The following is a 16,771-nucleotide window of genomic DNA, read 5'->3' as shown; positions in this document are numbered from 1 at the left end:
ACTAAAAAAGATTTAAAAAAAGATAATCATATTTGAATTCACAGATGAAGTATTTTATAATTATGAGCTGAGCAAGGCACAAATTTGGCATAATTGTTTCTTGGGAGAAATACTGGCTTATATGCCCTTGTATACATTTGCCAAATCTGCCCCATTATCATATCCCTGGCCAGGACAATTTTTAAATAATCTTTTTCTAACTTATTAAGTTTCATAAGCTTGACCATATCTACTTTTTCTTTAAAACAAAAACTGTTTTATTGAGATAAAATTGTCCAGTTTTTCCTTCCTTTTGTTTCAATCAAGTCAAATAAAACTCTCCCCTTACAATGATATCATTCTTAATGTAAATATACTTAATCATCAGACACATTTATTCATAAGGAAATACATTACAAAGAATAAGAACATGTATTTTTTTATTCTCCATAGTATTTCAGATTTAACATGATTGCTAATAGAATTACACATTTTTTAAACTTTACTATACAAAACAGAATCCTTTTAATGACTAGCTTCAGTTTGAAGATATGTTTAAAAATACTTCCATTTTTAAAAAGCATTAAGCTGGAATAAGGAATTTCTGTAATTACAAATTCTTTTCAAATTTTTCCAATCTTTGAAAGAACTTTTTGAGCTGCAAAAAATTAATTATATTGTATTATTGCTAAAAAGTATATGCACAGGGAACAAAAGTAAGGATTCTTTGGAATAAATGAGCCAGTCACAATGGACCAACTCAATGTCAGACCTTTTTTTTTAAAAAAAAAGATCCATCTTTTGAAAATTTTTGCTCACTATGTAAAACAGATACTCTAAAATCTGCATCTTGTCCTTGGATAGGCCAATACTCTATTAAGAACATTTTTATTATATTAGAAATAGATGGCCACAATGAAGAATTAAACTTATTTCAAAAGACACATTATTTTCTTGCTCATGCTTATAATCACTAGCTTCTGAGACTTTGAACATTTCCATTTTCTTTATCTTTTCCTCACAATGCAAAGAAAAGTTTTTAACTCTGAATTTCCTAGTAATTCTATTCTAATAGTGTCAATATTAAAGACTTCATAATTTTCAGTAGCTGGAAAATTTTTTTAGCCTAACTTGTTATAGTGTCCTATAATTCTCATTATTTTTTACTTGTATTTTTCATCTTCTGAACAATGTACTACTTGACTTCTTATACCATATTTGTTTTTAAAAATCTTTGGTATACATTTTCACTATATTTATTTTTAATTAATACATACAGTTAAACATAGTATTTAACAATCAAATAGGTGTACATAAACATTTGTATGAAAATTTTATGATTGCGAACAACAGAAAATTACATACCAGGAGAATCAGATAAATGCTTAAACAGAGGAATTTATCCCAAATCAAAGAACAAGATAAGGCCCAGCCAAAGATCTAAGTGAAAAGATGTAAGCAACATGCCTGATGGAGAATTTAAAGCAAAATCATTAGGATACTCACTGGGCTTGAGAAAAGAATAGAAGACATCAGAGAGACTCTTACCACACAGATAAAAGAGTTACAAAAGAATCAATCAAAGATGAAGACAATAAATGAGATTGGAAATAGGCTTGATGCAAGGAACAGCAGGCTAAAAGAAGTAGGGGGATGATTTAGTGACAAAGAAGGGGAAAAAATGGAAAATAACGAAGCTGAATGAGAGAAAGAAGAATTATGGGAAATGAGAGCAGACTTAGGGAACATATATAGTAATTATGATACCATAATAACATTAGTATTATAGGAGCCCCAAAAGAAGGAGAGAGAAAAAAGGGGCAGAAAATTTATTTGAGGAAATAATAGCTGAAAACTTCTAAATCTGGGGAAGGAAACAGACATCCACATGTAGGAAGCACAGAGAACTCCATTAAAATAAAGAAAATCAGGCCAACACCAAGTCATATTGTAACTAACTTTGCATAATATGGTAATAAAGAAAAAAATTGTAAAAGCAACAAAAGAAGTCCTTAATTTACAAGGGGAAGATCCACAAGGCTAGCTGGAGATTTCTCAACAGAAGTTTGGTAAGACAGAAGGAAGCGGCATGATATACTCAAAGAGCTGAATGCAAAATATCTTCAGCCAAGAATACTCTATCCAGTAAGGCTATCATTCAAAATAGAAGGAAAGATAAAGGGATTCCAAGACAAAAACTAAAGGAAATTGTGACCACTAATCCAGCCCTGCAAGACATACTAAAGGGGACTCTTTAAGTGAAAAGGAAAGACCAAAAAGGGGCAAAGGCAACAGAGGATCAGAAAAAATTTCCAGAAACAATGACAAAACAAGTAATCAATCCCATTTACAAATGCACCAAAAATAGTAACATACTTAGGAATAAACCTAACCAAGAGGTAAAAAATCTGCACTCTGAAAACTATAAAACACCAGTGAAAGAAATTGAAAGAGGATACAAAGAAATGGAAAGACATGCCATGTTCATGGATTAGAAAAACAAATAGTTTTAAAATGTCTATACTACCCAAAGCAATCTCCACATTTAATGCAATCCCTATCAAATACCAACAGCATTTTTCACAGAACTAGAACAAACAATCCTAAAATCTGTATGGAACCACAAAAGACACTGAAGAACCAAAGCAATTTTGAAAAAGAGAAACAAAGCTGGAGGCATTACAATTCTGAACTTCAAGTTATACTACAAAGTTGTAGTTATCAAAACAGTGTGGTACTGGCACAAAAACAGATACAGATCAATGGAACAGAGTAGAAAGCCGAGGAATAAACCCACAACTATATAGTCAATTAATCTTCAACAAAGCAGGAAAGAATATCCACTGGTAAAAAGATAGTCTCTTCAACAAATCATGTTGGGAAAACTGGACAAAAAGATGGAAAAGAATGAAACTGGACCACCTTAACATCACACACAAACATAAACTCAAAATGGATGAAAGACCTACATGTGAGACAGGAAACCATTAAAATCCTAGAGAACCTCTTTGACATTGGCCACAGCAACAAAAGCAAAAATAAACTATTAGGACTTCATCAAAATAAAAAACTTCTGCACAGCGAAGGAAAACAATCAACTAAACTAAAAGGCAACCTATGAAATGGAAGAAGATATTTGCAAATGACATATCTGATACAGATTAGTATCCAAAACTTATAAAGAACTTACAAAATTCAACACTCAAAAAATCAATAATCCAAATCAGAAATGGGCAGAAGACACGGAAAGACATTTTTCCAAAGAAGACATACAGATAGTCAGCAGACAAATGAAAAGATGCTCAACATCACTTATCATCAGGGAAATACAAATCAAAACTACCATGAAATTATCACCTCACATCTGTCTGAATGGCTAAAATCAACAACACAAGAAACAACAGGTGTGGCAAGGATGTGGAGAAAGGGGAATCTTGTACTGTTAGTGGGAAAGAAACTGGTGCAGCCACTCTGGAGAACAGTATGGAGTAAAAAGTTAAAAACAGAACTGCTCCACCATCCAACAACTGCACTACTAGGTATCTATCCAAAGAATACAAAATACTAATTCAAAGGGATACATGTACACTGATGTTTATAGCAGCATTATCTATAGTAGACAAATAATGGCAAGAGCTCAAGTGTCATCGACTGATGAATAAAAAGGATTATATACATAAACAACATATATAATGGAGTATTACTCAGCCATGAAAAAGGATGAAATCTTGCAATATGCAACAACATGGATGGTACTAGAGAGTATTATGCTAAGCAAAATAAGGAAAGCAAAATAAGTCAGTCCAAGAAAGACAAATACCATATGATTTCACTCATATGGTGAAATGACCAAAGAGAAAAAAAAAAGAGAGGGGGAGGCAAACCAAGAAACAGATTCCTAATGAGAGAGAACTGATGGTTACCAGAGGGGAGGTGGGTGGAGGGATGGGCAAAACAGGTGATGGGGATTAGGGAGTGCACTTGCTGTGATGAGCACCCGGTGTTGTATGGAAGTGTTGAATCACTATCTTGTACACCTGAAACTAATATTATACTATATGTTAACTAAGTGGAATTTAAATTAAAACTTAAGAAAAAAAAAGGCATCTGTACCTGACTCCTCTCTATTACTCCCTACCTATGTTATAACGAAAGTACACTAATCCTGAAACTGGAGGGGATGATTCATGATATATATATATATATATATATATATATATATATATATACAGTTAGAGAACAATAGCAATGGACTGTTGTATTATATAGAATACACAGTAGCAGAACAGAGGCTATGTCAGAAGCCAGTAAATTATACAAATTCCAACTATAATCTAGTATATGAAAGGAATTAATTTTCAAAGAGAAAATGTAAAACTATAGAAATGAAAAAAACTGAGACCAGGAAAATATATAACACTGATTCTAACAAATGTATCTGATCAAAATCTTGAAGACTAACTCAAGCTATCCATCCTTGAGGTGGTATCCATATCAGAGGTGCAGCTAAAATAAATACCTGTATCTATTCGAAGTACTATCCATGTCACATATATTCTTGAAAGAAATACCTGGACCAAGATTGCTCTATGTGGCCTTCCAGTCAATATGGCTTCCTTTAACTCTGCTTGTAGCTTACTAAATTTTTAGTGTAATGTTTTTTTTTCTTTTAACAAAAAATAAACAAGAAATTCGGCTTTTGTATGAAAGGTGGTTTCATTTGACACAGATGAAACAGGGCAATCAGAGGAAAGTAAGAGTTTGATGACTTATTCTAGTCAAGTATGAACGTATAAGAAAATAATCAATAGATGATGTGATGAAATTATGGATTTATAAATTTTCTTTGTTCATGCCTTTACATATTTGGAAAGAAGAGAAGTAAACCCTGTTGCCCCCAGGGAATGGTGACTGACTGTGGCTAGGGCATGAAGAAAAAATCCTACTCTCAAGACACAGAACACAGAGCTGGATTAAGAGTGAGGCTAAACCAGAACAGAGAACATCACCCCATTCGCTACCACCCACCTCCAGGCTATCAAACACCAAATAACAAGCAACAACAGTACTGCTAGAAGAAAGGGAAGAGTATATATATATATATATATATATATATATATATATATAGAGAGAGAGAGAGAGAGAGAGAGAGAGAGAAAGAGAGAGAAAGACATACTCTCTAAGGCTCAGTCTCACAGGGAGAGATAAAACTAAGTGTGAAACAAGAACACTGAGAGAAAAAACCTCCAGCAACATAACCCACCCTCAGCACAATGAAATACTATAGGAATTGAACCTGGTAGTACATTGAGGGTAACCATAGCAACAAGAGCCAAAACTCAGATACTCAGATCAACTCATTGCTAGGTGAAACCAAATCACATAGTAATGATCTAACATAAGAAACAGTATGCCCATTTTCAGATATAAATATTATTTATCTCAGTCCTACAAATAATTTCTTGTTTTCAACCAAACATTATGCAACACACAAAAAAGCAAGGAGGTGGGGGAATGAACTGTCAGGAGAACCAGACTCAGATATGACCCCGCTACTGGAACTATCAGACAGAAAAATTTAAATTACTATTATTAATATGTTAAATGCTCTGGTGAAAATAGGAGGACAACATGCATGACTACAATGGGAATTTTAACAGAGGGTCAGAAATAATAAGAATCAATGATCAAAGCAAATGCTAGGGGAAAAAAACCCCACAATGACAGGTACAAAAAATGCCTTTGATGGGCTCATCAGCAGACCTGACACAAATGAGAAAACAAATGGAAAACTGAAGATAGGTCAATAAATAGAAATTACCCAAACTAAAACAAAAAAAGAATGTGTGGTAGGGTGGAGACTAAAACAGGGCATCTAAGAACAGGAACTAACATCAAATGGTATAGTATTTAGGAAATTGGAATCCCAAAAGTAGAAGATACAGGACAGCTCAGAGAACACCAATCATGATAAACACCCCAAATAAATAAACAAATAGATAAACATATAAACAAATGGATTAACAAATCAGACTTCGACACTCCATGCTCAAACTGATGAAAAATATAGATAAAATATTGAGGACAACCAAAAAAATTTGACACTATATATATATATAAATACATATATATATACACATACATAAATATATCAATCACACACATATATATATAGAAGAAACAGAGATCAAAATTACAGTAAGACATTTTGTCAGAAAATATGCAAACCAAGAGACAATAAAATGACTTCTTTAAACTGCTGAAAGAAAATAAAGCTGTCAACCCAGAATTCTACATACACCAAAAAAAAAAAATCTTTCAAAATGAAAAACAAAGGTATTTTTAAATGAAAAGGGCATGAAGAATTAATTACCAGTAGATCTGGAACATAAAACATATCAAAGGAAGTTGTTTAGGCAAAAGGAATATGATACTAGACAGAAATGGAGAGCTAATGAAGAAATGAAGAGCACTGGACATAGTAAAAACAAAGATGAATACAGTTATTTTTTAAAACTTTTAACTTCTTTAAAAATAACTATCTAAAGCATAAACAGTAACATTGTATTCTTTCTTTATAACCTATATAAAAGTAAACTATATGACAATAGGAGAAAGAACCCACAAACTATTAACATCAAGAATGAATGAGAGAATTATCACTGCAGACTCCAAGACACTAAAAGATTAAAGAACAGTACAAACAATTCTATATGGACAAATTCAATATTAAAAACCATAAACTATCAAAACTCATTCAAGAATAATCCTATAACCAGGGCACCTGGGTGGCTCAGTCAGTTAAGTGTCTGCCTTCAGCTTGGATCATGATCTGGGGGTCCTGAGATTAAGTTCCGCATCAGGTTTCCTGTTCAGCAGGGAGTCTCTCTCCCCTGTCCATCTACCCCTCTCCCTCCCCCTCCCTCTCCTCCTGCTCTTGCTCTCTCTCAAATAAATAAAAAAAAATTTTATAAAAGAAAAATCATAAAACCAAAAATCCTGTATCTATTAAACTTTTTGTAGTTAAAAACCTTTCAAACGAAAGAAAATCATAAAACCAAAAATCCTGTATCTATTAAACTTTTTGTAGTTAAAAACCTTTCAAACGAAAGAAAACTTTCTGTGATGTAAAAGAAAGCTGCTTGGAAGAAGGTGGCTAATTCTGCCTAGATTTCTTTCTCTTCTTCACTGTTCAATATGGATATGCTGTTCAAAAGATAAATGCTGAATCTGCTTCACTTCAGTATACTCAGAAAGAGATCTGAAATATTTTGTAATATTAAAAAAAAAACCTGACATCAAGAAAACAAGTACTTGAGCAAAACTATTTCTACACACATCCATTAGACTGCCCAGTAAGTGACATTTATAGAATAACCCATGAGCATAACATTCAGAGTGCCTAAGAAGCTAAAACACATTTAATATATATTCAAAATATTTATTTTTTTTTACAAAGATTAATTTGAGAGAGAGTATGTGTGTGCATGCACACGCACAGGCACATGCAAATTGGGGGAGGGGCAGAGGGAGAGAATCTCAAGCAGACTTCCTGCTGAGTAGGAGCTCCACAAGGGGCTCAGTCTCATGACCCATGAGATCATGACCTGAGCTGAAACCAAGAGTCAGATGCTTAACCAACTAAGCCACCCAAGGCCCCTGAAATATTTCTATTTTAAGTATTAGTTAAATCTTTCCAAAGTCTCAGAAAATAAAATAATCTGGAAAGACTAATTTTCCAATGTGTCAACTGTTTGACAATTTTATTGATTTTAGGATTTTTAAATCATAAATTTATCTCCATTAACTCACTAGTTGAACCAAATAACAGGTAAGCAAAATATATGATGCTTTTGTAAAATAAAAAACACCTCAAAATTTTGTTTAGGGTTAGATATTTTTATATCTAATGACAAAAACTAATCTCAATTTTTTTCCTGATAACATGCCAATAATTGTCACTGAGGTTTACACAATGAATTGAAATGTTTTAAAAATTATACGAACAATACTTTCAACTACATAAGCCTTTAAGGTACAAGTAAAACAAAATTTACCTCAGACACAGGTTCTTGTTCCTTAGTGGAAGCTTCATTTTTTAATCTTGAAAACAAAATAGGTATTGAATATTTTATATTTAGGAAAATATGAAACAGTTCTTTTCTGTATGCTTAAATAATTAAAATGTAAATTTAAACTAACATAGATTTGTAAATGCCCTCCATAAATATTTTAAAGGAAAAATAAAATGCATTAAAATAAACAGTAGATTCAATAAATGTGCTAAAGAAGTTAATAGAGGCATGTATTTCCTTCTTTTCTAAAAACAAGAGCACTTAAGAAATTTTCTCTATGTTAAATACAATTATAACTAAAAGACATAATACATTAGTAAAACAGTCTCAAAAAAAGAATGATTCTTTAAAAAATAAAAGCAGGTTATATGATTAATATATATAATATGCATAAGTATTTACTATTATGGGGCTTAAAAAGTGAGAAAAGAAATTTTATCTCTTGTGAAATTCAATATAATGCTATTTCTATATTTATTACAATTAAGTGGTAAAATCACAGAAATAATTTAGAATTCTGAAGGATATAGTCTCTTAGGAACCTTCATAAGCACTGCTCAAATATTAACTACAAATTTTTTAAACTGTTTCTAAAGATAAAAAAACAAATGGTAACTTATTACATTAAAAAAGGCATATGCCATCTATAAAATCTTTTTTTAAATAGTTTCATATAAAAGCTAGCTTTCACAAAAGATCTTTTAGAAACTGCTGATAACTAAACATTATTTCCTGATATTATATATTAAACTCAATTTTAAACTAAGTGCCTACCTGATCTGAAATGCCATTAATAGTTAAGTGATTCATTACTTTATGAAGGCTTATAGCTATACTTAAAGATTAATATATTTAACATAAGCAACAAGTATACTGACTCAAATTTCATGTACAAAAATGACATATAGTAGGACAGAAACATCAACTATCCTAAAAGCTACTCTTCTCTAGTTAGTCAATGAAATCTCTGAGGGCACACTGAAAAAATTAGGTCTATAAATGCTAATGCTTTACTGGATATTAATAATAACTCATGTAAAATTATTTATCTATATTTTAGTTATTACATGAAATTGCAAACAATTTATAATACAGTGTGTCCTTTTTTGTTCTTTTATTATATTGGTAATGTACTATAATAATTTGCAACCAATTTACTAAACAAATTTAAATGAATAAAATTTGCAGAAATATTGACAAAATGCATTAATGTCGATCATTTTGGGGGTTAAAGATTTTATAATTCTTTAAAGTGTTTAATTGTGAACAACAAAATTCATAAAGATGAAATTTCACATGTTTAGTCTTTAATGATTTATACAGGAAAATGAGAGTCTTACAAATAACATGTATAAAGTCATAAGAAAACACACTATTTCTGTGATTTTACAACCTTAATTGTAATAAATATAGAAATTAGTGTGAAGAAACAAAGTAGATACTGTATTATAAAATTTTGAAATAAATTTGTATATTACAACTACTTTTTATTTCCCATCAGTTAATAATTTTAAACTCAGTTTGAAAAACTGAAACAAACTGGTCACAAAGAAGTTTAAAAAATATTTTATAAAATAATTTACCTCTCAGTATACTGTTGAAAATATTATCAAAGATCAATCTTACATTCTTACAAAAAGAAATTACCATGTTAATCATTTTTATATGGCTGTTCTAATAAACTGATTTTATGCATTTTCATTTTTAAAATGAAAGCTATCCTCTATGTTTTACTATTTCTGCTAATACTTCAATTAGAGAAACTTAGTCCTCTATCTCTGCAAGAAAGATTGGTTACAGAGTTTTTATTACCCTTCATCTTACTGGCTAAGAAACTGGTAGATGAAAACAAAATAAGTCACTGAAATAATTAGCACTGAAGGTCTATGATCCCAATCTTATTTTGTGGCTTTAACCATACTAGTATTCTTTTTTGGAGCATAATTATAATAATGAATAACCTATTTAAGAAAACAAATATTTAAAAAATTCAAAGCACACTATGTAAAATCTCCTGAGAAAAACAGTTTCTCTGAATTATCAATCACTAAACTGTACACTACATTTTTGTAACTACAAAAGCATACTTTAAGGTTAATAAATTAAAACAAAAAGATGAACAAATTTTAACACAACTACTAACACATCATTAACACTATTGGAAAAGAAAAAAAGTGTTCTTACCTGTAATTCTTATTCATTAAAGATACCTGCTGAAATAGTCATCATTTGAGATATTTAATTGCTTGGTTAGAAGACAGTGAAATTTGCTAAGCTCAAAGTTCTGAGCTAAAGACCTGCTATTAGTTAGTTACACTTTTCACCTATGAATGTTGCAATAATTTTTTATAGAAAAATGTAGTACGTTTAAAACAAACAATATAATTTCAGTGTAAAGAGAACAGAAAGATTGATGTTCAATTTCAAAATGATTATTGCAGATAAATTATTTTTTTTCTGTAGGTGAACCTGCTGAAACAGATCTTTTTGATAAAAGATAAAGGACAATTTGATAAAGGACAATTTTTTCCCTCTAAAGTTTAAAATAAAATAAGTGTCCCTTCTTGCATTTTTCTGCAGGTCACATAACTATTCCATGGCTACATGTAAAATAGATATTTTGGGTCAATTAAATTATTGTGTTCTTTTGAGGTTTTATTCATACTATATTCTACCATGGGGTATAGGGAAAAGCTATAAAGGGAAAATAGTTCAGATTCATTTCAGCCAGGCCATATTCTTTCCTTCAAATAATATTTAAAAGACCAAAATTTCAATGCTGATTTTTAAAATATAATCTTCAATTAACAATATTTGTAAGCATACTAAAAAAGCTGAAAAGTTGTATAAACCATCGGAAATCCAATCAGTTCCTAAGATCTTCCACTTAGACATTCAAGATTAAATTTAAGGTAGTAGTCATCAGACTAATAAATTGTAAAACACCTAGTGTACCATTTCTGATCATTTGTTCTGAGAAGTGTTAACAGATAATGTGGAAAGGGTAACTGAGCTAAGCATTTACTGGGCTGTACACACATCAGGTACTGTGTTAAGAGTTCTAGTCCAAAGTAAAGACATAGTCCCTCTTATCAAGGAGTTCATCATCAAGGAAACATATTGAAGGAAATGTTTAGGGAACTGTGAAGTGTTACAAAAGAGACATCTATATGATGGATTGGCTACACAAAGGACTGAGCCACTACAAAAGGGAAAGACACAAGGAAGCAGTGAAGATACTATAGTAAACTTGGTTTTGCAGAAAGAGCAGGAGTTAGCAAAGCAGAGGATGAGGATTTGAGGAAGAACAAAAGCAAAGAATTATGAAATAAGACAACAATGATATGAAAACCTGAGTGGTCTAATATGACTGTAATGCAGGGAACAAGGAGTAGTCAAAAATGCAACTGAAGAGATAGCAAGGGCAACTTCAGGAAAGATCTTGATTGCCAGGATAGAGTGCTTATGCTAAGAACTTTAATCTAAGGCTAACAGGAAAGTATGATTAAATTTGTGCATCTGAAAGAGAAAGGGTAGTATTAGAAGAGGATAGGCTCTACTCAGGAAGTCCAGAGAAGATATAGTCAATGACTGTCTCAAGTAAAGCAGAAGCAGTTTCAGTGGAGAAGAGGAAGTTTTAGGGAGATGATAAGGTTAAACCAATAGAGTAGAAGTACCAACTGGACAAAGAACACTCAAATAGAAATATTTATTACTCAGACCTGCACAGTCTTATTTACCTCATCCTTAATGAAAAAATCCAACCATCACTTCTGAACAGATAACACCAGAGTCATTATCTAGTGCTTTACCCCTCCATTTTTATTACTATTTATTTCAATCAATTCAATTTAGAAATATTACAGTATATTAGATTTAGACTTGAGTCCTAAGAGATTGTCTAACTGCCCTCATCTTGTAGATGAGAAAAATCTGAGGCCTAAAAATGCTAAAGTAATAAGCCCATTAAACAACAGAACCAGGATTAAAAGTGATGGTTCTACTTCAAATTTCCACTGCATTGCTTTACAGCCAATTCCTTTCCTGTGAATCAGGCTCCCTTACAATCATGCCAGGAAAAGTGAAAAGGCTTAACTGATTGGTCTGCTTCTGGATGTTTTCCACTCTCAAACATGCTCAGTATCATTGCCAAATTAATCTTATTAATAGACTAATTCATGCCATTGTTTGCTGAAAATGTCCTATTGCCCATACATCATAGACCTATGGCTCTAAGACTGGGGAAGTTAGATTCTGGTCCCAATGCTACAGGTATGTCAGTTGCCGCCTATGCTCCTGTGAAAACACATTGAAGCTCAGTCCCATCTAGTTCCTCAGCTAATCATAACAAGATAGGAAGTATATTTGTAATCACAAGTACAACCAGAGCAGCAATAGAGTATGTATTAGTTTGGTCTCCGAAAACAAACTGCCATAATTTAAATTGAAGCTCTCCACTTGAAAGCTATGTGACAATGAGCAAATTACTTATCTGTACCTCAGCTGACTTAATATCCATTAATTGGGACAATAACAGCAGGTTTCTCATTAGTTTGTGAGAATTAAATTAATAAATATAAAACACTTAAAAGAACGTCTGGCACATTACATGTGTTCAATAAAAGTTATTATTGACATGAGTAGAGGTGGGAGTCAACTTTACTGTCCAGAATTTTTCTTGAGAGTGTACTACAAAGCCTCTTAAAGCTTATTACCACTTAAATATCTTCCATATTTTGAGATTTTCCTGCAATTACTTTCCCCAACTCCCAAACTGAATCCAATAGACATTAGTTTGATTGGGGCCTACTCCTGTTAGGACCAGCCCTATTTGCTCTCCTAAAAAAATTATATACTCATTTCTGAAGGCTTAGGTATGATCTAAAGTTAGGCAAGATAGAGTTTTAAAAAAAAATCATTCTAGATAGATAGAAGAAAGAACCAATTTGAGGTAGGAAATTGAGAGAAACAAAAATATTTGTGTGTGAGAATGTTAAGCAGAAGAAATAAGACCATCAGAGGAGGCAGAAGATTTTGATGCCACACTAGGGTTCTATTTTGTTATTTTGTTGGCAATATTGAATTAAGCCCCAGATATTTAATTTATAATATACAAGCAACTACTATCATGACCAGAAGACTGAAAAAATGGAAGTTAACCTTAGAATCACTGGCAGAAGTTTGTCCAGTTTGCCCTAAATGAACAGACAGACATTTTTCCAAAGCAGACCTACAGATGGCAAACAGTCACATAAAAAGATGCTCATCGGGATGCCTGGGTGGCTCAGCAGTTGGGTGCCTGCCTTCGGCTCAGGTCGTGATCCTGGGATCCAGGATGGAGCCCCACATCAGGCTCCCCGCAAGTAGCCTGCTTCTCTCTTTGCCTGTGTCTCTGCCTCTCTCTCTCAGTCTGTGTCTCTCATGAATAAATAAATAAATCTTTTTTAAAAATGCTCATTATCACTCATCAGGGCAATGCAAATCAAAACCTCAATGAGCTATCTCCGTAACACCTGTCCTAATGGCTAAAATAAAAAAGACAAGAAAGAATACAATCGTCAGTACTGATGTGCAGAAAAAGGGACCCTTGTACACTGTTGGTGGGAATGTAAATTGGTACAGCCACTGTGGAAAACAGTATGATGGTTCCTCAAAATATTAAAAATAGAATTATCACATGATCCAACAATTCTACTACTGGCTATTTACCCAAAGAAAACAAAAACATTAATTTGAAAAGATATATGCACTTCTATGTTCACTAGGCATAATTTCCAACAGCCAAGATATGGAAGCAAACCTAGTATCCATCAATATAGAATGGATAATGAAGAGGTTTATATATATATATATATATATATATATATACACACACACACATACACACACACAACTTGTACATATATTTACATATACATATGTGTGTGTATGTATAATAGAATACTACACAGCCATAAAGAAGGATGAGATTTTGCCATTTGTGACAACAGATGAACCTAGAGGGTATCACACTAAGTGAATTAAGTCAGAGAAAGACAAATACTGTATGATGTCACTCATACATGGAATCTAAATAACAAATGAATAAACAAACTAGCAAAAAGCAGAATCAGACCTATACAGGGAACAAACTAATGGTTGCCAGAGGGAGAACTGGATGGGGAATGGGCAAAAAATGGGTGAAGGGGAGTGGGAAATCCAGGCTTCGAGTTTCAGAATGAGTAAGTCATAGAAATAAAAGGCATAGCATAGAGAATACAGTCAATAATGTTGCAACAATGTTGTACGGTGACAGATGGTAGCTACACTTGTGGTGAGCATATCATTAACATACAGAGAAGTTGAATCACCATATGTTGTACACCTGAAACTAATGTAACACTGTCAGATATACTCAAATATTTATTTATTTATTTATTTATTTATTTATTTATTTATTTAGTTAGTTAGTTAGTTAGTTTAATTTAGAGAAGGAAACAAACCCAGGGCACCTGGGTGGCTCAGTCAGTTAAGCATCTGCCTTGGGCTCAGATCATGATCCCAGGGTTCTGGGATTGAGCCCCACACTAGGCCCCCTGCTCAGTGGGAGTCTGCTTCTCCTTCTGCCCTTCTCCCCACTCCTGATTGTACTCTTTTGCAAAAAAACAAAAACAAAAACAAAAACAAAAAAAAAACACTTTTAAAAAAGGAAGGAAATAAGCCCTAAATAAATTCTGTATATTTCACAGATTAGATCAGTTTCCTTTTTTTCCTGATTAGTCAAATATATTTAATGAAGACACTGACCATTTTGAATACTTAAGATTCTCCAACTTAAATATGTCCAGAATAAATAATTCCTCCAAATAATTTCAGAATTTCATAGGGAAATAATGGAATGACTTATCTATTCTTCAATGATCATAGTATTCAATGAAAGTAAATATTTTAAAAGATAAATAGTATTCTTAAGCATAAAATTTATTTAAAAGATGCCATTCTCCTTCTAAAAGAGTTTACTTAGTGTTTGCCTTTATGAAAGATAATTAATGACTTACTGGTATAGATTAGAGTGGTATAATAGTGATATTTCTCCTTTGGAACAAGTCCAGATTCTCTATTGGTATAAGCATTTCACATAATGTCATATACATACGGTATTAGTGGTTTAACTGATTGTGAAATCAGTTTACAATGTAGCCCTGTGAAGATGTGGATTCAGTATTTACAATTCTCACTGCCTTATTCTGTAATTACTCTGATGGCATGAACTACATCTTACTCATATTTCCATTTCCAGCATTTGATACAGAGTCTTGCACACAGAAGCCAAGAAATCAATGTTCTGGGTCAAGGGATATATGAAAGGGTTATTTATATTATACTATTAAAGAGCCATGCAGTTACAACTGGTGCTAAGTATAAAACTCAGTAGCCATTCTGAAATAAGAGGAACTCAGTTTCAAGGAAAGTCAGTTTTCTGTTTTCATTTCTTCCTAGTATATTTTAAATTAAGGGTATTTATTTTTTAATTTGTTTTTCTAAAGATTTATTTATTCATGAGACACAGAGACATATGCAGAGAGAGAAGCAGGCTCCCCATGGGAAGCCTGATGTGGGACTCGATCCCAGGACCTTGGGATCACAACCTGAGCCAAATGCAAATGCTCAACTGCTGAGCCACCCAGGTGCCCCTAAATTAGGGGTATTTAAAAAAATATAATAAAAATTTTTATCTGTAAAATATTCTACATTTCTTAAATCTTCTAAACAATAGTGTAAAGATTACTATTTTAGAGAGCACATGCACACATGCAAGTGATGGGAGTGCAGACGGAGAGGAATAGAAGGAATCTTAAGCAGGCTCCATGCCCAGTGTAGAGCCTGATGTGGGGGCTCAATCTCACCATCCTGAGATCATGACCTCAGCCAAAATCAAGAGGTAGGAGCTTAACTGACAGCCACCCAAGTGTCCCAAGATTATTTTTAATTTCATTTTACAAATGAAGAAACTGAAGTAATCTGAACATAAAGTTAGTAAGAGAGATGAATCTTGAACTCTGATATTCTGACTTTAGCCAGTGTCCTTCCATTGTACTTTGCCTAGAACAAACTTCGAGGTAATTGAGAGAACTAGATCAACTTTTAAAATCACTTTCAAATTGTGGCTTTTAGGATGTTTGATTTAATCAGTAAAAGAGATAACTGGTTAAGTACTCCAGTTTTCCAAGTTTGAGGTTTTTTTTTGGATTTACTATAAACTCATACTCTCAAGATATGTTAGAGGGAAATAACTTTCTAATCTGAACTTTTTGTCAAGAAAATTAACCTTGCGTAGGGATAGATGGAACCTACCTCAACATCATAAAGGCCATATATGAAAGATCCAAAGCTAATATCATCCTCAATGGGGGAAAACTGAGAGCCTTTCCCTTAGAGTCAGGAACAAGACAAAGATGTCCATTCTCATGACTACTATTTAACAGAGTACTGGAAGTCTCAGCCTGAACAATCAGACAAAAAAAAAAAAAAAAAAGATAGAAAGCATCCAAATCAGCAAGGAAGAAGTCAAACTTTCAGTATTTACAGACAATATGATACTCAATGTAGAAAACCTCAAAGACTCCACCAAAAAAATTGCTAAAACAAAAAATGAATTCCACAAAGTCACAGGATGTAAAACCACCATGAAGAAATTTGTTGCATTCTTATACACCAATAATGTAGCAGAAAAAAAA

The 16,771-nt window shown here is 32.5% G+C and overlaps 1 protein-coding gene across 6 annotated transcripts in view; it reads right to left on the bottom strand.

Annotated features, from left to right (window-relative positions):
- Positions 1-16,771, bottom strand: part of ZNF280D (zinc finger protein 280D) — a 123,634-nt gene that overhangs the window by 17,161 nt on the left and 89,702 nt on the right. For all 6 annotated transcript variants that reach the window (XR_008663730.1, XM_055319805.1, XM_055319807.1 and 3 more), the window contains one exon: positions 8,037-8,082. Coding sequence is in view for 5 of the 6 variants with exons in the window: in XM_055319805.1 (XP_055175780.1) it covers positions 8,037-8,082 (46 nt within the window). In the remaining variant the exon portion in view is untranslated. The remainder of the gene's footprint in view (positions 1-8,036; positions 8,083-16,771) is intronic.

This window comes from Nyctereutes procyonoides, unplaced genomic scaffold (assembly GCF_905146905.1).
Source record: "Nyctereutes procyonoides isolate TBG_1078 unplaced genomic scaffold, NYPRO_anot_genome, whole genome shotgun sequence".
Classification (NCBI taxonomy): domain Eukaryota; kingdom Metazoa; phylum Chordata; class Mammalia; order Carnivora; family Canidae; genus Nyctereutes; species Nyctereutes procyonoides.
The sequence above is the reverse complement of the archived record's forward strand: the minus strand, read 5'-3'. Positions and strand labels throughout refer to the sequence as shown.